A 24932-nucleotide genomic window follows, 5' to 3' on the forward strand; every position below is an offset into this window, starting at 1 on the left:
TGATATTACGAAAGCTTGATGTAATGTAGCTCAAGGAATTATATAGAAGTTATGAGCAAAAATGGCAACAGAGGCCAGGTTCTTCCAATCCATGTACAACTTCCTGGTCTCTCCCCAACTGTGTGAAATTCAAAACCTCTAGAACTGTTGCCAAGTAGCAGCCAAATTGGCTTTGTGGGACCAGATATGCACAAAGCTGAATTCTGCTACTAGCAGCTCTGCCATATGGAACACTTCTCTAGGGGGGAAGGTTCTAAGAGCCACCTTTCTCAGAATTGTTTTCTACCCCAAACTGCATGTTTCTAGTAGAGCCCAACATTCCTTACACATTAAGGGGGGGGGGATAAACAGTGTTAGAGAATTATGCAGGATGCCATATGAGGTCTCTCTTCCAACTTCCTTTGCTTGATGAAGTGCAGTGTCATCAATATTTATTATTATTATTATTTAAGTATTTTTAACCTGCTCTGAAGCTAAAAAATCTAAGCTAAGATAGTCCCTGCCCTCAGAGGGCAGGAAAACAACTCAGATACTGATTTTTAAAGTTACAGTTCTTATAATTTACCAGCTGAAATGCAAAAAGTTCATGTAGCCTGATGGAACGACTGCCATTTAGTGACAGTTGGGGGATGACTTATTCAGCTGGCCTCAGCAGAGGTGAGAAGTCTGGGGGTAGATTGAGATAGTGAACCTGTAGTCTTCCTAGTGTTGTTGAACTCCACTCGCATCAGCCCCAGCCATCATGGACCGTGGTCATGGATGATGAAAGTTCTCGTCCAGGAAACATCTGGCGGGCTACAAGTTCCCCATCCCTGGGCTACGGGCCACATGGTATTTTTTAATAGGGAAAGACGTTTACAAGCACTGTATGTAAGCAGAATATATTGGAAGCGAAGATTCCTACAGTATATAGCAAATCTTCAAATTATGCATTGAATTCGCCTCAGGGTTCTGTCCTCTCTCCCATGCTTTTTAACATCTACATACAGCCGCTGGGAGAGATCATCAGGGAGTTTGGGATGGGTGTTCATCAGTATGCAGATGATACCCAGCTCTACCTCTCTTTCAAATCAGAACCAGTGAAGGTCCTGTGTGAGTGCCTGGAGGCGGTTGGAGGATGGATGACGGTTAACGGATTAAGGTTGAATCCTGACAAGGCAGAAGTACTGTTTGTGGGGGACAGGAGGCGGGCAGGTGTGGAGGACTCCCTGGTCCTGAATGGGGTAACTGTGCCCCTGAAGGACAAGGTGTGCAGCCTGGGAGTCATTTTGGACTCACAGCTGTCCATGGAGGCACAGGTTAATTCTGTGTCCAGGGCAGCTGTCTGTCAGCTCCATCTGGTACGCAGGCTGAGACCCTACCTGCCTGCAGACTGTCTCGCCAGAGTGGTGCATACTCTGGTTATCTCTCGCTTGGGTTATTGCAATGCACTCTACGTGGGGCTACCTTTGAAGGTGACCCGGAAACTGCAACTAATCCAGAATGCAGCAGCTAGACTGGTGACTGGGAGCAGCCGCTGGGACCATATAGCACCGGTCCTGAGAGATCTACACTGGCTCCCAGTACGTTTCCGAGCACAATTCCAAGTGTTGGTGTTGACCTTTAAAGCTCTAAATGGCCTTGGTCCTGTATACCCGAAGGAGCGTCTCCACCCCCACCGTTCAGCCCGGGCACTGAGATCCAGCGCCAAGGGCCTTCTGGCGGTTCCCTCAGTGTGAGAAGTTAGGTTACAGGGAACCAGACAGAGGGCCTTCTCGGTAGCAGCACCCATCCTGTGGAACGGCCTTCCATCAGATGTCAAGGAAATAAGCAGCTATCCTAATTTTAAAATACATCTGAAGGGAGCCCTGTTTAGGGAAGCTTTTAATATTTAATGCTGTATTGTTTTAATATTCAATTGGGAGCCACCCAGAGTGGCTGGGGAGACTCAGCCAGATGGGCGGGGTATAAATAATAAATATATTATATTATATAAAGAGCAGCTGTTTGGATACCCCAGTCTTCTGGACCAGTTAAGCTCTCAGCTCTCTGTCCCCCCATAAAACTCAGTGTAACTTTTTCTGCCCCACATGCTAGTTCTGAGTGTTCAGTATAATATTCCAAAGGTGAAAGAGAGCTTGGGCGTTAAGTAAAGCACTACTAGTCATTAAGGAACATTAATGTTCTTTTATCAAGACCCTGACTGCACATTAGTATGTCAGACAAAACCTTAGAGCTGGTCCCATTCATGCTAATGAAGACAGTAATTTTTTAAGCAGTACTGTATGTTGGTTGAAGAAAGTGGCATTTAATTGCTTTGTTTAATAGACAGCATGACATCTTTAAAAAAAGAAGGTGCTTGTGTGTGGTCTGTTGGTTAGGAGCAGGGAACCAGAAGCCAGGAAATTGGAGTTCCTTCTCGGTGGTGATCTCTGCTTCACTGTGATCTTCTGCCAGCTGATTGTTTCCTGCTTTGGTTTACCCCTCTATAAAAGTGAGATAATTTCCTCATTTGGAATGCTGAGACTTTAATGATGATGGCACATGATGTCCCTTTGTGCCAGTTCTATGCACTCATGGTTTACAAAATTCTCTCAAAACATATGTATATTTGTGGATGCAAATGGCTGGCATGTCCCCAAGTAAACATAATGGAAGTGGGGGAAGATTCTTGTTGCATTTGGACCCTATGAAAGCAATTACATTTTAACGTTTTTGCTTAATGACTGTATTTCAGGGGAAAACCCACTTCCCACTACTTATTTTCTCAGCTGTGCAATGCTGATAGTAATTTTGTGAGGATGCACTAAATTGAAAGAATTGTTAATTGTGTCTCAGTTGGTCTGTTTTGCCCATTAAGGTAACTAAGCTTCGTAGTCTTTAACCTTTGAGACCCAGTGCCTCTAACCCCAAACAGAAACATAGGACCCACTTTAAATTTTGCCTTGTATATGTTGCTTCGCTTTCTTTCTTTCTTTCTTTCTTTCTTTCTTTCTTTCTTTCTTTCTTTCTTTCTTTCTTTCTTTCTCTCTCTCTTTCTCTCTTTCTCTCTCTCTCTCTCTCTCTCTCTCTCTCTCTCTCTCTCTCTCTCTCTCTCTCTCTTTCTCTCTCTCTCCTCTATTTATTGTTGATTTTCGCTTCCTTTCTCTCATGCCATCTGTCTCTTACAAAATCTTAAGCAACAATGACAACTGCAAGAAAGGAGCAACGATGCTTTGGTTTGGGCTTGACTGCCAATGGATGAATGAATTGATCTATCTACAAATGCAGTGCAATTCAGAAAACTTTAAGTGAAAAACATACTTTTATCTCTTGAATGCCAATTTTTATTTTCTGCTTGCCCTCTCATTTCTCTTGAAATGCTCAACTGAGGCAGGAGACTTCTCTGCTATATATCTTAAAAGTTAGGTGAGCTTCTCATGCTGCTCTAGATCTGTGGTTCTCAGTCTAGTAGAGCGCAGGGATGCATGAAACCAGTACAGAACACAGCCCAAAAAAGCCTTAATTTCTGTATAGCTTGTAACTTTTAAAAATTTGTATGTAAGTGTTACAATATTTAAGTCTGAAGAATTACTGGCAAGCATAACTAATTATTGAGAACTAATGTGAACCAGTGGCTAGAGTGTTGGTCTTATAGATCAGAGTCTGAGGATGAGTTCAGCTGCTCCCAAATACAAGCTTAGATTTGGGCAAATTAGGCTAGATTCCCTATATGTAGACTAGGAATAAAAGTCACCTGCTTTGGGTAGTTGTGAAAGGCAAGACACACAAGGGATTGCAAAATTGATCTGTCTTCTCAGTCTCTTCATTTCACCCCTCTTCTCTCTCCTCTCCCGTTCTCTGCTGTCTGCCTGCCCATCAGTTCCTTCCATTCTTTCATTGAGACATAATTCGACTGAAACACAGGATTCTAACCACCTTCCAGAGAACCTAGAACTGCTGTGCTTTTAGTTTGTTCCCAGTAGTAAGAGTGAAAATCTGAAGGCTCAGTTTAATTTTGTTTGAATTTCACAGGACACCCCCCCCCCCAAAAAAAAAAGATTTCAACATTACATTCTGGAGCAGATTTTTTAAAAGGCTTTTCATGAGGGGTACAGTGAGTTTGAACTTCAGTAAACGGGAATCAGGATGAAAATTACAAATTTTCTCTGAAGGAGAAAAAACAGATCATTCTTATTCTTACTAGAAATTACATTTGTATACAGCCCTTCATCCAAAGATCACAGGGCATATCACAACATAAAAATACAAAATGAGAACACAAAATAGATTGCTAATACAGTATCAAAATATCCAGCAATGGTACTTTTCTTTGTTTTATTTCAGGATCAGAATGTGAAGACCTTATGGAAGAGTTATTGTGCTGTCTCATTCAGCTAATTGTCGAGATTCCTCTTTTGTAAGTAAACTTCATGATAAAAGTTATGGAATGTCTGTTTCAGTTGCCTTCTGAGAAGATATAGTAAAATAACCAGCTAACAATTTTATAATAGTTTTACAAAAATAAAATGGTGACATTTCTTTTGGACCAACAGCTGTTTGAAATGTCAGGAGCAATCCACTTCCTGCCTCAGTTGTGCACATTGTTGGTACCTCAGCACACTGTGTTTGTTTCTGCTTGTTGTGGGCGGAGGGGGGTGTTAAAAATATTTCAAAGTTGCATTGTTGCATTGCTTTCGAAGTTGCATTTTTCTTTGCTTTCCTTTTGTACGTTCTTTATTCCAAATCTTTTGGTTTAAATTGGTGTTTTTTCTTCTTCTAAAGGTGGGTTTGTTATGAGGCTATCTTAATTGGCCTCACATTTAGCTACCTCCTTATTTTTATGTATTTGTACTGTCCAGCCCTGAAAAATGTCAGCAGAATTTGTTTTCTGTCTCTTTTAGATTAGCCGTTGAAGTTCATGTTTCTCTGTTGGAGCCTTTTCATTTTTCACATTGCTGCTTTCTTTTTCACTTGGAATGAGGTTAGCCATTTAGTATCCCGATAAAGGCACAGCTGTTTTCTTTGGAAACCTCACTGTCATGAAACATGGTCCTGCCGTCATTATATTAATTTTTGGGCAGTTTCTGTCTAATGAATTTGTGGCATGATTTAGAGAAGTGATTCTGATGATGCAAAGAGGTATTGTTGGTACTTCCTGGAACACTGATACTTCTGTCTGGGGCAGATTAGAGGAAATGCTGAGAGGTGAAAGGACGGAGTAATAGATACACATTCATAAATCATTCTTTTTGTTGGAAGGCAGCCTGCGGCCGTATGGAGACGAGTGATAGCCAGTCACTCCATTTGAAAACAGTCTGAAACCACAGCCAAGCCCTATAAAAATCAATCACCAGAGTTGCATGAATCTAGTTCCAGGAGCCCAAAGGGCAGAAGATATGCATTTCTTGAACAGCAGCAACATCATCCCCTAAAAAACGTGGCATGGTAGTGAGAGACCTTTGAAATAAGTGTCCAAAGCAGTCTGTGATATGGAATGGAAGAAATAGCATCTTCCGTTAAGATACCTCACTTACGATTGAAGTAAGAATGACTTCTGCACAAGTCAGAGACCATTGAGGCTTTTATTTGTTTTATTTATTTGTCCCTGCTGTCTGGGTGAAGGTAATATTTAAAATGCCAGCCAGTCAAAATTAGGAATGATTTTTATTTTATTTTTAAAAGAAAAGGTTGCTCAACACTTTAAAGACCCTTAAGGATGATGGGGAGTGGAAATGTTTAGAAAAAGTTTTGACCTTTTCAAATCTCACAACTGCTCTGCCTGCTCGGGTTAATGGGCATTAGTTGACTCCCTGCCGAATTATATATTTTTAAAGGGCATGTGTCAAAACCTTGAACAGATGAAATTAAGCCTACAACTGCAAAAGCTGCTTTGTTAGGTCATTAATAAGATGACATATACACTAAATGATAGTGTAGCTCTATGTGAATGAAATGCAACATACCTTAGGCCTGAATTCATCCCGTGTTGCTGAAGCTTTCATTTCCACTTCCGTGTGACAAAATGTGGTTAATGTTAACTGTGATTTGCTTGAAAAAGCCAGCTTGAAATCATGGAGTCTTATTTATTTCATAAAATTTATACACCACTTGGTTGTACAAACAAAAACCTCAAAGCTGTTTACAAAAAAGATAAAACAAGAAAATCAAGACAAATTTACAATACTTTAAAAGCAGAAGTGAGAGCTTCTGAACGCCTCCCAGCTATGCAGAGGGAGGAGGAGCATGCAAGCCTGGGGCATTCTATGTCTCATTTCAGCTCATTTATGTTGATCTAAATTATGGTTCCCTCATTGCGAGAAGCGAGGTTACAGGGAACCAGACAGAGGGCCTTCTCGGTAGTGGCACCCGCCCTGTGGAACGCCCTCCCAGCAGATGTCAAGGCAATAAGTAACTATTCTACTTTCAGAAGACAACTGAAGGTGGCCCTGTTTAGGGAAGTTTTTAATGTTTGATGCTGTACTGTTTTTAATATTTGGTTGGAAGCTGCCCAGAGTGGCTGGGGAAACCCAGCCAGATGGGCGGGGTATAAATGATAAATTATTATTATGGTTTAGCATAATGTTTGAACATGACCTGTGATTGATTCAGATGTAATCATAGAATCATAGAGTTGGAAGAGACCACAAGGGCCATCCAGTCCAACCCCCTGCCGTGCAGGAAACACCATCAAAGCATTCTTGACATATGCCTGTCAAGCCTCTGCTTAAAGACCTCCAAGGAAGGAGACTCCACCACACTCCTTGGTAGCAAATTCCACTGCCGAACAGCTCTTACTGTCAGGAAGTTCTTCCTAGCTTTTGCTGCTATGAGTATGAACAACCTTGATCTTAATGCACTTCCCTCTTTATGTGTCTTTTCATTAACCATCTTAGGAAGTGTCTGCTATCTCAGGTAAAGGAAGGAGATGACAGAACATGCTCATCTCATAAAAGCAAAGCATCATTCACTGGTTTGCTATTGTGTCTGAGTAAATCAAGTCCAGAAAAATCATGTAGGTTGTTTGAGGGGTTTTTGGATGGTGGTTATGCAATGACTGGTGTAAGCTTGCATATCTCCTTCATTTAGAATAATTCAATGAATGTTTCACATCACTTATACAGTATATGATAATTTTTACATTTACAGTTGAATTGTAGGGCTGTAGTCATATTAAGGGTGAGTTGGTTGATTTGCTTTCCACCAGTATGAGAAATGGTGGTACAGTAGTGGGGTTAGGTTCTGTGGCTTGTTGTTAGAAAACAGAAAACCCTTAACACACAACATATTAAACGGAAATGTTTTTTTGTTATTTGAGTATAATGGTAAGTAGGAACTAGAAATCAAAATACTGACTATCTGAAGTTTACCCAGAGGCATGAAATGACTCGTAAACAAGGCATCTTAATTCCCTGTTGTAGCTTCTGAATGCACTCCCTTCCGTTCTGTGGAGGTGGGAGAATTAACTGGAAATATTTCCTGTTCTTTCCATGGAGAAGAGGGTGGCAGAAGAGGTCACGGTTGCTTTCAATTATTATTTTTTTAAAAATTAAATTGGGAAGCTTCCAAAACGTTTATGGATGACTGTAACTAGTATATTCTTTGCATGCATGTTTGCCATTAGTGGGCGTTAATTTTGAGAGCTATGCCAAGAGGAAAGATCAGGTTCACATTAAGTTCTTGTATTTGTACCCTGAAACCGATAATTGGATACTCAACTTGCTCTGCAGTGTTCTAAACTGACCTATACTCTTTGGCAACTCCTCTTTCACCTTTTCTGGTAGACCCTCAGGAAGTATGGCAATCAAACCCTGTTCCTGTATTATTTGAAGCAGGGGCGTAGCCAGGATCAAAACTAGGGGGGGGCAAGCCATGGTCGTTCAGGGGCGGGGCCAAGGCACAGAAGGGGAGGGGCCACAAAGTGGGCGGGGCTAAAGGGCCAACGGGCCTGATGACATCGTGGCGGTGGCAGCAGCGGCCACCTTGTGCTTCTGGGGCTGGTAGCGTTGGCGGCTACCCTGCTTGGCTGGAGAGGACGGGAGGGTCGGGCAGGCGAGAGGGGGTGGCAGGGCGGGCGAGGGCGAGGCAAGACACGGCCGCAGCCACGACGGCTCCGAGGCGTTGCTGCATATCAGCATAATATTTCAACCATGGTTCAAGCCCCACCTTAGGAAAAAAATCCTGCATTGCAGGGGGTTGGACTAGATGACCCTTGTGGTCCCTTCCGACTACAATTCTATGATTCTATTGATATATTACCATAGCATATGCATCATTCTGCTTTCTTGAATTGTCCTACTCCTAGGCATAGCATCCAACTCCTAGAGGCCTAGGTGCCCCCCCCCAATTACTGGTAAATACTGTATTTGAAAGAGTCATCCCCCCATGTTGATGGGCTTTCTATGTGGGGCTTATCTGCCCCCCCCCCGTATTTTATTAAGGATGGAAGAGGGAGGGAAGGAAGGAAGAAATAGAGAGATAACTCATATTTGTGGGTGTCTCTGGATGACGCTGTGATGCTGGAACTCTGCAGCAAGAGGACAGGAGGGTCGGGCAGGCGAGAGGGGGTGGAAGGGCGGGCGAGGGCGGGGCAAGGCATGGCCGCAGCTACGACAGCTCCGAGGCGTTGCTGCATATCAGCATAATATTTCAACCATGGTTCAAGCCCCACCTTAGGAAAAAAATCCTGCATTGCAGCGGGTTGGACTAGATGACCCTTGTGGTCCCTTCCGACTACAATTCTACGATTCTATTGATATATTACCATACCATATGCATCGTTCTGCTTTCTTGAATTGTCCTACTCCTAGGCATAGCAGCCAACTCCTAGAGGCCTAGGTGCCTCTCCCCCCCCCCCCAATTACTGGTAAATACCGTATTTGAAAGAGTCATCCCCCCATGTTGATGGGCTTTCTATGTGGGGCTTATCTGCCCCCCCCCGTATTTTATTAAGGATGGAAGAGGGAGGGAAGGAAGGAAGAAATAGAGAGAGGGATAACTCATATTTGTGGGTGCCCCTGGGTGACGCTGTGATGCTGGAACTCTGCATGTACAGGAGCCTTGTAAGCAGCTTTCTCTCTGCTTGATTTACAGCAGGCACGTCCAACAGGTAGATTGTGATCTACCAGTAGATCACTGGATGTCTGTGGTAGATCACTGGTAGGTCACTGGCACCCCTAAAAAAAGCTCACCCAAAATTTTCCTCCTCCCTCAAAAAAATTGAACTATGACCTGAAGCCCTAAACAAAAATGGGCCTCCCTCCCTCCTAAAAGAAGCTCAACAAGTTTGACCTAAACCCCAAAAAACAGGGCTTCCCTTCCTTTAAAAAAAACTCAACAGCTTTGACCTGAACCCCCCAAAAGGGGGTAGATCACCCCCAGTTTTAAACTCTGAGTAGATCAGAGTCTCTTGGGAGGTGGCCACCCCTGATTTACAGTATACAGATGCAGGAGGAGGGGCAGACTGGAACACCAATGCTTTTTATAAACATCACTGTGTCTGTCAAAGCTACAGCCCCCCCTTTCTTATTCACTTCCTTTTAGCCTTGCAGAGCCACCTTAGTCAAATTGAATCCTCTGAGTCTGCACCCTCATTAAATCGCCAATAGAACTCTTAATGCTCCTGAATGCTCATTAACAAGTCCCACTTAAGAACAATAGGGTGAAATGGTCAGCTATCAAATATTGCCTGGGGATATATGCTCCATTGTCTTAACTGCTTAACTACTGGTAGCCACTTTGCTTTATTTATTTGATGTGTTTTTGTTACTGCTGTGCCCCCCCCCCCCAGCAAGCGGAGACTTAGCTGCTCTTGCTAAAGCAAAGCCTTTTCCACTTCAGTTTTTGGAGGGGAAAAGTGCTGGTTATGGTCTGTAAAATACATTAATTTTTTTGCTTCTAGGGGGGGGTTGCTTCTAGGGGGGGGCAGCTGCCCCCTCCTGCCCCCCTGCCTACGCCCATGATTTGAAGCTTGCAGTGTGGAACAACCGATTCTGACAATCATAATTAGTGATTTCTTTTATTAAAAAACTATTAATGCTTCCAGTGAAATAAGTTAACTGGGTTAAAGTTGAGGTGTAAGAAATTAGAATGGCTTAAAGAAGTAAGGCGGGCCAGTGTATGGGCAGCAAGCAACTAAGAGCAGATCCATTGAAATTAATGAAAATGACCAAGATTCATGAAGTTCAGTACGTCTGCTCTGAGTAAAACTTAGTTGAATACCACCCTAAAGGCATACCTTCCTGAACATCTTGGCCATCCTGGCAGCATATATCAGCAAAGCAGAAAATCCAGGCTAAAGTGAAAATTATTAACCACACATGTACCCCTTCTGTATGCTGTATTCTATATGATGAATATAAGAATCAAGTAGACTTGTTTATTTAAAAGTGAGTAATGCAAGGTGACGCTTAATGATGTTGCATATAATATTTTTATACTCTCAGGTGTTCATGAAAACACATTAGTAGAAAGCAATTTATACATCTCAGGGGCTCTTTTGTTACACCTGTTATGTGTTACTTCTTCTTGAGCAACTCCTACTTAGCTGGGATAACATTCAAATAATTCTTTTTAAATGGGAGTTGGCTGAGCGAGTCTTTCCCAATGAACCAGCACCCAACTGATTATCCTGATTTCATTGGTGGGAGCCCCTGGCTACAAGAACTGGCCATTCAAACATCCTAGCCATATGGGATAGGAACTGTTTTTCTCTGCACATCTCCTGTCTGCCTGGGATGACTTTTAAAGACCAAAGCACAAGGATAGAGATTTCAAAAGAGAGGCTAGAAAACTGTGCAAGGATGGTACACAGATTTGTGATGCATTTCTTTTAAATGAGATACTAGAGAACTTTTATTTAATAGTAGAAACATGTCAATTTCTTGTCATATCTAACATGTTTCAAGTACAACATACTCTTCATCAGAGGCAATTCCTTTGTCTTTAAAAACTTGCTTGTCACACATCTCTTGAATAATACGTTTTTTCCCTCTCAAGAGAACACTTATATGGTACATCACATATATATTTTTTTAATGTTGAGCTGTTTAGAGCAGTTTAGAAATGTTCTAAATAGTATACTTAGTGTTCCTTGTCTTTTGCTAAGGTATTCCTTATCTTTTGTTTGGAGCTAAACAAACCTAGGCAGCATCTTAAAAAGCAGAGACATCACCTTGCCGACAAAGGTCTGTATAGTTAAAGCTATGGTTTTCCCTGTAGTGATGCATGGAAGTGAGAGCTGAACCATAAAGATGGCTGATCACCGAAGATTTGATGCTTTTGAATTATGGTGCTGGAGGAGACTCTTGTGAGTCCCATGGACTGCAAGAAGATCAAACCTATCCATTCTGAAGGAAATCAGCCCTGAGTGCTCACTGGAAGGACAGATCCGGAAGCGGAGGCACCAATACTTTGGCCACCTCATGAGAAGAGAAGACTCCTTGGAAAAGACCCTGATGTTGAGAAAGATGGAGGGCACAAGGAGAAGGGGACGACAGAGGGCGAGATAGTTGGACAGTGTTCTCGAACCTACGAACATGAGTTTGACCAAACTGCGGGAGACAGTGGAAGACAGGAGTGCCTGGCGTGCTCTGGTCCATGGAGTCACAAAGAGTCGGACACGACTAAACAACAACAAAACATAATGAAGCCTCATACATCCTAGGGAACCAGGCAGAGGGCCTTCTCGGTAGTGGCGCCCACCCAGTGGAACGCTCTCCCATCAGATGTCAAAGAGAAAAACAGCTACCAGATTTTTAGAAGACATCTGAAGGCAGCCCTGCTTAGGGAGGCTTTTAATGTTTAATCGATTGTTTTATTTTTCTGTTGGAAGCCGCCCAGAGTGGCTGGGGAAACCCAGCCAGATAGGCGGGGTATAAATATTATTATTATTATTATTATTATTTATTTCAGACAAAGCAAAACAAATACATTAGAGAGTGTTGTGTAGTGGTTAGAATGTTGGTTGGATTGGGGTCCGAGAGATCTCTGCAGGAGTTCAGATCCCACTTGGCCATGAAGGTCTCTTGGTGAAATCTACCAGTTGTGATCATAAAATCAGGATAAAATGGTGGAATCTACCTTATAGGACAGTTGTGATGATAAAATGAGGCGGGGGGAGAACAATGTATGATACCTTGTAATTCTTGGAGGAAAGGTGGAATGTAAATGTGATAAATAAAAACAAATGATACATGGAGTGTTCCATTTGATTTGTTAAAACAAAAGATGAGTGGTGAGTGTTGGAAGCAATGAGGGAGCTAGAAATAGGACAGTATTTAATAGTGTATTCTTGATTCATTTCATACATCTGGAAGAGCTTCTGTGACATTGTTGACAGGAGCTGGGGCCCTTTTCTTATTCTCAAGGGCTTCCTTGCTCTAGGCTTATTGCAAACACATTAATTTAAAGTATTTGCTCATAATCGAAAAATTCAGCTGTCAAATAGATATTCATTGGTTTTCATTAATCCTCTTACTATTTTTCTTTGCAGAGACATAACATACAGCATTTCTCTAGAAGCTGTGACGACTTTTGTTGTTTTCCTCTCTTGCCAACTGTTCCACAAGGAAATTCTGCGGGAAAGCATCATTCATAAATACCTCATGCATGGTCGATGGTATGTCAAACCACAGCGCTGCTTTCTATATAGATTGTTTTCATTATTGGAGTTCACTAAGTTCTTGTATCTGCCGCTTCAATATGAAAAATGCTTTCATTTAGTTGGGATACCAGAGTATCTCTCAAAGTCCTAGTGAACTGAATCTTAAAAACTCAGAGGTGCCGTTTGCACCCCGAAAACTCCATAATTAGAGTGGGGCTTTTGTGCATGCCCGAAAGTACAATAGAGTGCTTCTGCGCATGCACGAAGCGCACAGAACGCTTCTGCGCATGCACGTGTGGCAAAACCCGAAAGTAAACACTTCCGGGTTTGCTGCATTCTTTTCTCAAACTGTGTGGCGGACCTCCTGTGGGTGGGGTAGGGTGGTGGGCAGTTAGCTGATAAACCCTTCGGCGGTTAGGGGCTTGGGTGTTGAGGATTATCAGAGGCAAGTACAGAACCCATTGATCCTGTCCCTTTTGTGGAGGACGAGCTGCTTTACTGAAAAACTAATCTCACCACACCCTGGGATACATAACATCTTTTCCAAATAAATAGACCAGCCTCTATTTTTTAAATAGGATTTTGATTAATTATGCACAGAATGCAATGTCCTGACTCACTTTCTGAATTTTATTTTAATAATAATCTGGTTTTTTTTTTAAAAAAAATGTAAAGCCTTGGGGTGATAGTCAAGGAGACCTGTATGCTCACCCAGATTATCTAGGATTTTTTCAGATTTTCTTTACAGCTATAACTTATTTATTCATATCTGGATCCCACTGTAGATTGGGGTTCTGCAGGGGTGGAGTGTGTTTAGAAGGTAGGGTCGATGTCAAAAAGTGTTTGAGAAACTCCTTGCAGGAAAGTTGGGTTGTGAGTCAGTGATCTTGATGGGTAAGGAGGATTTGAATCTAGACGTAGATAATCTCCCATGTGCATGTGCGACCATGTGTCTCTTGTACAATATTAGCAGCAATGCTTTTCCAAAGACATTTAGTGGCTTGCCTTCATTTATGTTGAACATGCCTCTTTTTTACCACTGAAACACAGAGAAGAGAGTAATATATAGTCTCTCATAGTCACAACACCATATGCCAGAAAAATATTCTTGTGTGGTCAATATGTCAAGGAAGCATATAATCTGATGGTTATTTCCTTTCTGTGAATAAATGCATCCTGCATAAGTCGTGGGATGGGGAGTTTGAAGTTTTATGCTTAAATCAAGATGATGATAATGTCAAATGTAAACCATACTTAACTAATCTGTTGTCTGAGACTGCATTCAGCTAAAGGACTTTATAGAATCCTAGCAGACAGTATCTCCTTTGCATCTCTAAATGAAGTTATCTCTGCTGTTTCCCTCCAATTTAAACAGTTGAGACATGTGCAAGTTCAGTTGATTATTGATATTATTGACCAATATGTAAAACAGAGGGGAAGGCAACTGCAAGGTTTTCACTTCCTTTATGGAGTGGTGATGAATCCAGTTAGAATTTTTAAATGTCCCTGGACAACCTTAACTATTATGCATTTTGCAAAAAGTAAATGTAAGCACTCTTGCCAGGATTAAGAAAGCAACTTCAGGCAAACAGATCCAGAGAATTGTGCACGCTTTTTGAAATTTTCAGCATTTTCCTGTTGTTCAGCAAATCCCTCCCCCATCGTACCACACCATAAATTGTTTCAAAAACAGTCTGCCATGTGGCATGGAAGACTGCTGTTTGAAAAGAGGAAGCCTTAACCTGGTTTTGCTTACTTGTGTGACTCTCTAGGTTGTTCGTATTTTCACATCTTTGAAAGCATTGGGGGGGGGTTGGGTGTCCTTCAAAATAGAGGCTTTAAAAATGTCTAGTTATATGGTTATTTAGATTGCAATGCTCTCACATGTATCTCCTGCTGACCCACTGCCAATTGGGGGGGGGGAATCTGTTTTAAACCTGGCATTTTATGTAATTGCATAGTAGTGCCATCCATCCCAGTGAGAAGTATGGTGAGAGAAAGAAATCTGAATATTATTTAAACATCCGAAATCATTCTAGATTCCTGGCTCTGTTTTGCATTTTCAGTCTTCCGTATACCAGCAGACTTGTGAAAACATTGCTATATAACTTCATCAGACAAGAGAGAAGTCCTCCCCCAGGGACACATGTCTTTCAGCCAGAGTCAGACGGAGGAGGGCTGCTTTATGGAATTGCATCGGGTGTAGCAAGTGAGTTTTTTATTTTTATTAGCTTTCTGTTATGTTACAACTCATTGTCATACATTGCATTACAAAACCATTTATTTATTATTAATGGCAAGTAAGTCTTTATGTACTGGTGCTACCTATGTATTTGTCCATTTCTTGTTTGAGGGTTTGATTCTACTGTGGTTTGCTTGCTTTTCTTCAGGAATGTTGTTTTTATGGAGGTAGGAGGAAAAACGGAAGTGGACCAGGACTTAAGCTGTGCAGAGTGCAAGGGATTGTGCTGTAGGTTTTTCTAAGAGTGGGGGAAAGCCTTGCAGTAATTAGATGGCATGGAAATCTGGAATCTCTCTGTGTTGCTGCCTTCAGTGCTTCCACTTCCGTTTACATATACATTCTTCTAAAATATGCTCTTTTGAGACTGGTATGACCTTTATAAGAACTGGATGGTAAAGGTAGTACCCTTCATTACTATCTGTTTCCACAGACTACTGGTACTGTATGTTACCTAAGTAATTTCTCCTCGATCTGTCTCTAGGCCATTGAAGTTAAGCCTCATGGGCATAGTTACAAGTGTGTCTGATTATATGTCCAGATAACACTCTGATTGTTTCATCCTGCTGGATCATGGACCCATACCTGGAGATGAAAAGTGAGACTAAAACCCTCAATTTTGTTTATGTGAAGTGTCCTAACTACTTTTGTACCACATCTTTGTATTAAGTACAAAGTACAGGCAGTTATTTTCATTGTCACGGCAGTTACATGTCTCAGTACTGGGTACCGGCTTAGTTTCTCTGCCATATAATTGCACACTACCCAGCCTTCTTTTTCTCAGTTTTGAAGTGAATAGATTTGCCTTCTCTTGTCTTCTGATAGGAATCACTTTTTGGTACGCCCTGCCTCTTTGGGTATCTGTTTTCAGCATGAATCAATTCTGTGTCTGTAAGGAATGCTGACAAGTTCTAACCACAGTACTGTGTGTGGTAGGAAGGCTTTCATGTGCATTTTATTTCCTCTCCCCCCACTCCCCTTTCTGTAACTCTTCTGCAACAAAAACAATTAAAGCAGATTGTCTGCACTTCCTCCCTGCTAAAGACCCCACGGTGAGCAAAATGTTAATCTTAAACATACTAGCAGTTTTCATTATTGTCTTGTCTCAAGCCAGTAGAGAACAACAAAGAGTTGGTGAAGTGTCTTAAATGTACTGTGATGCAAACATGATACATCTGCATCAACTAGAATTAAACTGTTATTGTGTGTAAGGCAGATAATGGAAACACTGTAGCTTTGGCAGCAGAGGTTTTGTTGAAGAGGGCTGTGGCTTATGCGTGGGCGCTTAGAGCGTATAGATTTTTTCTTTTGTTAGGAATTGTATTATTATTCAATAATTTTTTTTAAAAAACAAAACACTTGCTTGCTATGACCAGAATTAAGGCTTTCACCTGTTGGCTCAAATCTCACAAATCTGATTGTAAACTAAGGCTGTTGCCTTAACAGATGTGCCCCTTGATCAGCAATGATGTAGAGCAGGCATCCCCAAACTGCGGCCCTCCAGATGTTTTGGCCTACAACTCCCATGATCCCTAGCTAGCAGGACCAATGGTCAGGGAAGATGGGAATTGTAGTCCAAAACATCTGGAGGGCCGAAGTTTGGGGATGCCTGATGTAGAGTGTCACAAATTGTGTGTGCTTTCATCTTACCCCCATGCACCCATACCTTGCCTTTCTTTCTGGCCCAAATCCAGATGGGGGAAATGGGGTGCCTTGAGGCAGCCAATATGTCCCACTCTAAAAGATGCATTTTTATCAGCTATAGAATTTGGGGACTTATAATGTCAGGACCTCCCCCCCCCCTCTGTTCCGCTTAACGAGGCATAGGTAAACTCGGCCCTCCAGATGTTTTGGGACTACAACTCCCATCACCCCTAGCTAACAGGACCCAGTGGTCAGGAATGATGGGAATTGTAGTCTCAAAACATCTGGAGGGCTGAGTTTGCCTATGCCTGTGCTTAACTAAGCCCCTTAAAATAATGTTTGCTTTGCTTATATTTCAGCTTTCCTCTAAAGATCTCAAGTTGCTGTATGTGGTTATTTCTCACTCTATGTCAGGGGTACCTAAACTAAGGCCCGGGGGCCGGATGCGGCTCAATCGCCTTCTAAATCCAGCCCACGGACGGTCCAGGAATCAGCATGTTTTTACATGAGTAGAATGTGTCCTTTTATTTAAAATGCATCTCTGGATTATTTGTGGGGACTACCTGGTGTTTGTACATGAGTAGGATGTGTCCTTTTATTTAAAATGCATCTCTGGGTTATTTGTGGGGCATAGGAATTTGTTCATTTTTATTTTTTTCAAAATATAGTCCGGCCCCCCACAAGGTCTGTGGGACAGTGGACCAGCCCCCTGCTGAAAATGTTTGCTGACCCCCTGCTCTATGTTATCCCCACAGCAACCCTTGAGACAGGTTAGAATGGAGTATGTGTGACCGGCACAAGGTTACCCACTCATTCATTGTCTAATACTCTGGCAACTACACTGCACTGACTCTCACTGTCCTGATCTGTTCATTCACAACTGGCCCTCTTTCTCACCAAGCTGGTTCTTACACATTTCTAGTGATACTTGGAGTGACCATTGCCTACAGGCTCTCAGTCTATAGGTGCGAGTACCCCTGGGGTTTGGATTCCAATATGAATATCATCTCTACATAGATCACCATGTGCTAATATGTGGAACAGATACTTTGTGCTGGGTCGGGGAGGCAGGGCAGAAGGTACAATCAGTTTCAGAACCTTGGGAAATGCTGTGACAGTAACTATATATGCATGTTATTTCTCTCCCCATACCCATTCCCTCCTAATGATGAGGGGTGTCAGCCTTTGCAAAGAAGTGGGTAATCTAGTAATGTAGAGGCATCTATTTTTATATGTAAAATCTGCTGGCGCTACCTTGCCGTGCACGTTAAATAAAAGTAGGCTCATTTTTACTTGCTCGGAAAGTTTTCAGTCAAGCCCATGACAGTGCACCTGATTCTCCTCTTGGAGGCAGTAAAAGAGCATTTCTTTGTTGTTTGGAGTAAGTGTACAGTACACAGCTGAAAGGAAAGAGCTAGCCTCCCACAACCCTCTGTTGAATTTACAAACATGTATCGACTTGCCATGCTAATGCTGTTCTTTCAGACATTGAATAGTAGTTGTTTTCTCTCAGATCACTGATAAATTGCTTAAATTGTTCCAGACGGGCTTTTTAGAGGTTCCTGACAATACAGGAATTTCTTCCCTCCTACTTTTTTAGATAGTGGATTATTTCTCTGGCAAGCTTATCAAAGTGTTTAAGGCATTTCTGCCACATAAAGAAAGGTGAGATTTGGTGTAGAGGTAGTCAAGTGCAGCTTGATTATTGGAAAAACCGAAAGACGATGCACTTTTTGCTTATACTGCTCAAAATTTGCACCGTGAACTCTAGCTAGTGCTGTAGCATAGAGCAATCCAATGCATGTATGGGATTGAGAATGTGGATTTGCTTTGTCAGCCTGGAATGTAACTTTGAAAATAGAACAAGCCACACAAAAGGGATTCCCCCTTCACACATCTGAATCATGGTTTATTTTTTACATTTATTATTCCCCGGAAAGTTCAGAGGAGCTTATGTTGGTTTCCCAGTGGTACCCCTTCCAGGCACCAGTCAGATCCACACACACTCAACTTCAACAATGCTACAGCATTGGGCATTCCCAGATCATTCACTATGTGAGTCCTTGCGTTTATTTTCCCAGTCAAGAACATATCTGAGTCTGCTAAATTGCAAACTCTATTTGCTAGTATCTCTGTTTAAAAATCCCTGAGCAGGTAGGTTCCCACATGACAGGGTTGAGGAACCTCCTGCATGCAAACATTATTAGTCTGGCATGGGTCCCAGTTTGCTCTGCAAGGGTGCCTTCTGCAAGCCGTCCACCTGCCCAATGCCTGTCGTCAAATGTCATATTAGGCATGGAGCAAGTTAGATGTATAGCTGCCAGTGGACAATTGGGAACCTTAAAGTTTGCCCCTAGTTATTCCTTGGCAAGCAAGACTTGCTGTCAGTGCTGATCAGCGACAGAATGCCTGCTGGGCATAGCTGTGCTATGGAGTTCTGAGTAGGGAACTCATAGCACAGCTGACCCCTTCCCCAAGCAGGGCTTGCTGTAAGCACAAATATTCTTTTACATCACTGGCTTGGTAATGGAAAGGATCTTCCTCTGGTGGTGCAGCTTGAGCTGAGCCCACAAAGAAAAAATATTGCTTTGCGTCATCTGATGTCATTGTGATGCCAGGTAATTGACAGGTATGGTTGGTCCTGTTACAGTGCCATTAAATCATTGCAGCCATCAGGAGGGAGCATGGGATATAAATTAATTCATTAAATAATAACCTATGGATCCTTGCCTTAATGGCATGCTCTCTAAAACGATAAGATAACAATTAGCACTGAGTCAAAGTGGAGGGTGTGTTTTCATGGAAAAAAATATTCCTCTATGAAGCATGTTCCTCTCTTTGTTCCAGTGGTTATTAGGAGGTAAGCAAATTGGGGTGGACATCTTCTGCTGTTTAGAGTATTGCCCTCACTCTGATTTGGTTTGAAGATGTTTTCATTGTGCCAGAGTTCCTCTGCTATGGGAACTTATAACTCTGGCAGTATATGATATCTGATTGGATAATGTAGTCTGCAGGAAGTGCCATCATCATCAAAGCAGCATCTGAGAAGAGCGGAGAACAGAAGTGGGAAAAGTAAATTTTTAGGGGTCTTTCGGGAATTTCAGGCCTTCCAAACGTTTTCAGCTGTAAAATATTTGCCCACAACTTTTGCTCTGCCCCAATGAAAACACTGTACGCTTGTGTTTCCCTTCTGAGAGAAATGGGCTTCTGATGTTGAGGTAGCAACCAAGCAACATGAGTAAGCTGCTTCCTTGTGGTCTCAAAGCTGACATACCACATGGAAGAATTTTGGAATTCTTAACCTCAGAATGCTTTGGGCAACTTTTTGTTGGAAAGCCAGCCAGTAAGTGCCATGAATAAATAAATGTTTACTTTCTGATAATTTAGAAATCATATGTTTAAGTATTGCATTCATATACAGTTTTTACTGTATCCTGCAGATCTAATTCCCAAATATTGCATCCTTTAGCTTGGAGTGTGGTGTAACACTCAAAAGCCTCTGATCCTGTGCATCTGCCCAAACATATGCAATGTCTCCATGCCAGCTTTGCACATCTCTGGAAGCGCCCACTATGGAGATGTATAGACAGTTGGACTGATGAAAGGATGCTTGGAAGCACTGTGCTTGCTGCATGGAGGGCTGTAGCAGGAAAGTGCTTTTCAGAAGCTTCCCTGTGGGCATGGTAATTTTAATTGCCCCCCCTCCCAATTCTCTAGGACCAACATGGCAACAGATGTCAATATTAAGGAATCTGTTCTGACAGAAGTTGGGCAACAGCCATGGCAAGTAAGGATATTTGTCTTAATTTGCCTTTTTGGATCTGAAGGTTGAGGGAAGTTTTCTTTTACTTGTCCCATTTGTTTTTTTAGACATAAAGGCTGGGTTAAGGATGTAGGAAAGTTTCCGACTTTGACATTTATTTCTTTTAATTTAGGCCAAGCTGTTAACGGGATTATAACAAACAACATCATTTTTTCAGTGAACATTTAAAAAGAACCAACTCTAATGAAATATGTTCTGCCAAGCTTGAGTTTCCAACACAAGTATAAGATTTTTTTTTTTTACGTAACCTCTGATAAATGGCTGTTTTTCCTTTTGAACAAGCCATCAAAAACATTTTCCTTCTTTCTGTGAAAGTTTGCCCAGCCAAATTATAACAAGACTAAAATAGTGTTTCTGTGCTTAGCAAAATAACAGTGTGTGGATAAAACTAACTACTTAGCTGTCACGGATTAAATTTAATTGCCTCCTTCCAGTTGGGTGGTTATAGATGAGTTGATTTGGGGCTTTGTGCTGCTACATTTGGGCAAGAGTAGGGTGACTTGTGGCACATGAATCTATTGACTTCTTGAGTGTCTTGTTCAGGGTGACTGATTTGGAGGAAGAGCAATGCCATTATTGGAAAAAAGTGTGATTAAGGTGAAGAAGCACTGATTAATAATGGTTGTCACTGTTTTACATAAGGCCACTGCTGGTCTAAACCTTTTTGCCAGTTTTGCAAGCCATATCCTCTTCCCCTTTTATGCAAGATCTTGGGCAGAGCCGAAACAGAGCCTCCTCTCTCAGGACCCCATTGCACTGTGAGAGAATTACTTCTCTTGCAGCTGAGAGTTGGGACAGTCCTTCATATGCCATGCACCTGGTTTGTATTAAGAAGGACTAGTGATAGGAATTGTGTACTGCAGAGATGGAGAAGCCCATGCCCAGGGGCCAGGCCTCTCTGTTTAACCCTCTGAACTCTCACCAGACCATATTCTGCCCCCCACCCCTGGCCATGGCAGCCTTGAGTGTTTTTACTTGGGTGGAGTGTTTCCTTGGCCAGTATATGGCACTTATTGGCCTAAGGTCTTCAACACTGTAAATCATACTGCCCTGTGGACTGTCCTGAAAATCAGCCGCCCAGATAAATTTGTGAACATCCTTCGGTTCCTCCATGATAATATGACAGCAACAATTGCAGATAACAGTGGCTCTCAAAGTGAACCATTCACAGTGGGATCAGGTGTTAAACAGGGATGTGTTATCGCCCCAACCCTATTTATTATTTTCATTGCCGTGATCCTACACATTGTCGAAGGGAAACTCCCCCACCGAGGTAGAAATCATATATTGAACAGATGGAAAGCGCTTTAACTTGAGTAGGCTGAAAGCGAAGAGTAAGGTTACCATAACTTCCATCACAGAGCTTCAGTATGCTGATGTAGTGTGCACACGCTCAGAGGATGACCTTCAAACCATCCTAAATATCTTTGCGGAAGCTTACGAAAAGCTTGGCCTATCACTCAAAAAACCAAAGTGCTGCACCAACAAGCACAAAACAACCCCTTTGCAGTGCCACAAATCCAACTCAATGGTGTAACATTGGAAAGTGTCAATCACTTCTCCTACCTGGGCAGTTAGTTATCTTTCCACAAGGGCTGACATTGATGCTGAAATCCAACATCCCCTGAGCTCTGCAAGTGTAGCTTTCTCCTGACTGAAGTGCAGAGTGTTTGTGGGAAACCTAAATGCTTGTTTACAAAGTTATTGTACTACCAACCTTACTGTATGTTTGGGAAACATGGACCACTTATAAACGCCATCTCCACCTCCTCGAAAGATTCCATCAGCAGTGTCTCCAACATATCACTTGGGGAGACAGGTGAACTAATGCCAGTGTACTACAAGAAGCAAAGATCACCAGTGACAAAGCAATGATTCTTCAACATCAACTTCATTGGACTGGTTATTCATTGGACTGTTGTTCAGATGCCTGATTATCAACTTCCAAAGCAACTACTCTATTACAAACTTAAAAATTGAAAGAGTAATGCTGGTGGTCAACAAAAGAGGTTTAAATACTCTCTCAAGGCAAATCTAAAAAACATAGTATAAACACCAACAGTTGGGAAACACTGGCCTGCGAGCACTCCATTTGGAGAACAGCCTTTTCCAAAGGTGCTGTGGACTTTGAAGATGCTCAAACTCAGGACGAAAGGGAGAAATGTGCTAAAAGGAAGGCATGTTTGGCAAACCCTTACCATGATCAACTCCTGCCCGGAAACCTATGTCCCCACTGTGTGGATCCAGAATTGACCTAAACAGTCGCTTACAGACTCACTGTTAAGACCGTGTTCATGGAAGACAATCTTACTCGGCTGCAAGGGATTGTGAAAGAGAGAAGAAGGACCCTGGAAGGCCAGAGAGGTATGTGTGTAAACCTCTGGCATTTGCCTAGTTAAAATGTCACCTACTGTACTAAGGTAAATTACATTCATTGGTCTGCACATTTTGCATCAGGCCCCACTCACCACTGGTTTGTGCCAAAACCACCAGCAATTTTGAAGTGGTCCATTTGACAAAAAGTTTGGGAATACCTCTCCTCTTTGCAGAGGGGAGGTGTTGCAACCAGGAGCCGGTTCCCACGCTAGCAGGGGGGCGTATTCAGCCCTCTGCGTCAGCCTATCCCTGCTGCCACGCCAAGTCTCTCAGCTGCATTTAAGCAGCCACAGCAGAGTTCGAGCCCCCATTCTGCTTCTGCGCCTCATCGGTATTGGAGCTTTTTCCAAAAGAATTGTTATATGACCTTTGAATATTTTCCAGGTTTGAGGGGTTGCTTGACAATGTTCCCTTCAGTGGGTTTATTTTCCATTGGTGGGTCTGGTGTTTTTTTGTGGTGGTGGTCTCAGGCAAGTGTAGTCATCATTTCAGTTTCCTACAAAGCCCCTGGGGATAGCGTCACTCTGGGGCATTGTGGGAAATTTAAGTGGCAGCTAGATTAGCCGCTTGGCACTTCTCAGCATGCTGACTTCGATTTTGTTTTAGCAAAGCTGGGACATAGGACTGAGTGGTGGGCAATCCTAGATGGTATCCCTGGCAGCTACCTAAGGTGCTGGTGTTGGCCTTGGCTGGGTGTTTTTCATGCAGAGAGGTAGGTAGGCATAGGAGAGTGTGTGCAAAAGAGAAGTGTGTTGCTTCAGAGTATTGCCACATTAGTGAAGATGGCACCGTTTTAAAAAAATGCCCTGTGCTGCTTCAGCTTTGGAGAAGCTGGTATCTTGAGGTTTTTCTCACCTAATTATTTTCAGTTATAAAAGAGAGGTCTTTGTTTAAAATAGCCTTTTCTTTACTCTACTTGTCCCCCGCTTGCCTCTGTTGCATTCTGAAGTTGTTTTTGCAGTGATTTTGACTGAGTGTATGAAGAATTGTTGAAAATCTGTTTGAAGGTTTGACTCTTGGTGTCTGCAGAGGGCTGTTGTTGCAATGGCATCCTCTGTTGTTTTCAAGCTTCTGAACTCTGATGCTTGGCACTGTTCTGTGGCTACATCTTTGCAATCGGGAGAGGGCAGCCTGGTCCTGCTTGTGTTGACTTTGGAATCACAGTTACTTAGCAAATTCCTCATCTAACTCATGAACAACACTGTATAAGGCAGATGAACCAATGTAACATCTGGTGGGAATCATTTCCCCAGTGCAGTGCCATAGCAAGGAACCTTGTACCTTTGCAGCCATGCTTTCTACTAAGATGTAATTAAACTTCTGAAATAATCTTTAAGCTCTTGCCTCTGGCTCATTTGGTCAGGAGCACAAAGATGTCTTTGGAAACTGCGTCTGAAGACGGTTCAGAAACTGTATCTGGTGCAGAATTTGGCAGCTAGGTTGCTCACTGGGGGAAGATGGTTTGAGCGTATTAGACTGGCCTGACTACACTGGATGGCAGTTAGTTTCTGGGCCCAATTCAAAGTGCTGGTTTTGACCTATAAAGCCTTAAACAGCCAAGGACTGCAATACCCCAAGGACTGCCTCTTCACATATGAATCAACCCAGACCCTGCAATCATCATCATATGAAGTAACAGAGTTAGGGTAACAGAATAATAACATAGCATTGCCCCTGCTAATAAAGATAATCCATCTAGCTGGGGGGCGGGGTGCTGACTAGGATGGTCCCTAGATGATCTTAACCATTGCTATGGTTGTGTGCAGCATTATTGGGTATTTATCGAGGAGAAAACTGATCACAGTTGGTGTGAGAGCATATGCTACTTCTAATGTTACTATTATTTATTAAATTTATTAGCTGGCCTTCACTATCAAGTCTCACTGCAGCTTACAGCAATTTAAGATTCAATATGAAACTGTTTCAACAACTTAAAGGAATATGTTGGGTCCTGAAAACATCTCTGTGGTTAAAGACCAGTATATATTAGTGGCGTATTTTCAGTGTACAACAGAAACTATATTGAAGGTGCCAGATGCACACGGGGGGGGGGGGGGGGAATTGTACAACCTATCACCTGCCACAGAGAATGCCCTATCCCAGGCCATCACTGCACCCAACTACTGAGGGCGGTGGAACTACCAAGAGGAACCCCTCTGTTGATCTTAACACTCAAGAGATTCTGTAGGGAAGCAGTGGTCTTTCAGATATTAGGGACCTAGGTCATTAAGCTCTTTTATTTGAACCATCTAGTCAAGAAAGGTCATTGGAGCTTCTTAGAGAATATA

General features: G+C 42.4%; 1 protein-coding gene across 2 annotated transcripts in view; it reads left to right on the forward strand.

Moving 5' to 3' along the window:
* Window positions 1-24932, forward strand: part of DYM (dymeclin) — a 164314-nt gene that overhangs the window by 37361 nt on the left and 102021 nt on the right. For both annotated transcript variants that reach the window (XM_035100630.2, XM_035100631.2), the window contains 3 exons: window positions 4306-4378; window positions 12452-12577; window positions 14629-14771. In XM_035100630.2, coding sequence (XP_034956521.1) covers window positions 4306-4378; window positions 12452-12577; window positions 14629-14771 — 342 coding nt within the window. The remainder of the gene's footprint in view (window positions 1-4305; window positions 4379-12451; window positions 12578-14628; window positions 14772-24932) is intronic.

The sequence above is a fragment of the Zootoca vivipara genome, chromosome 11 (assembly GCF_963506605.1).
Source record: "Zootoca vivipara chromosome 11, rZooViv1.1, whole genome shotgun sequence".
Taxonomy (NCBI): domain Eukaryota; kingdom Metazoa; phylum Chordata; class Lepidosauria; order Squamata; family Lacertidae; genus Zootoca; species Zootoca vivipara.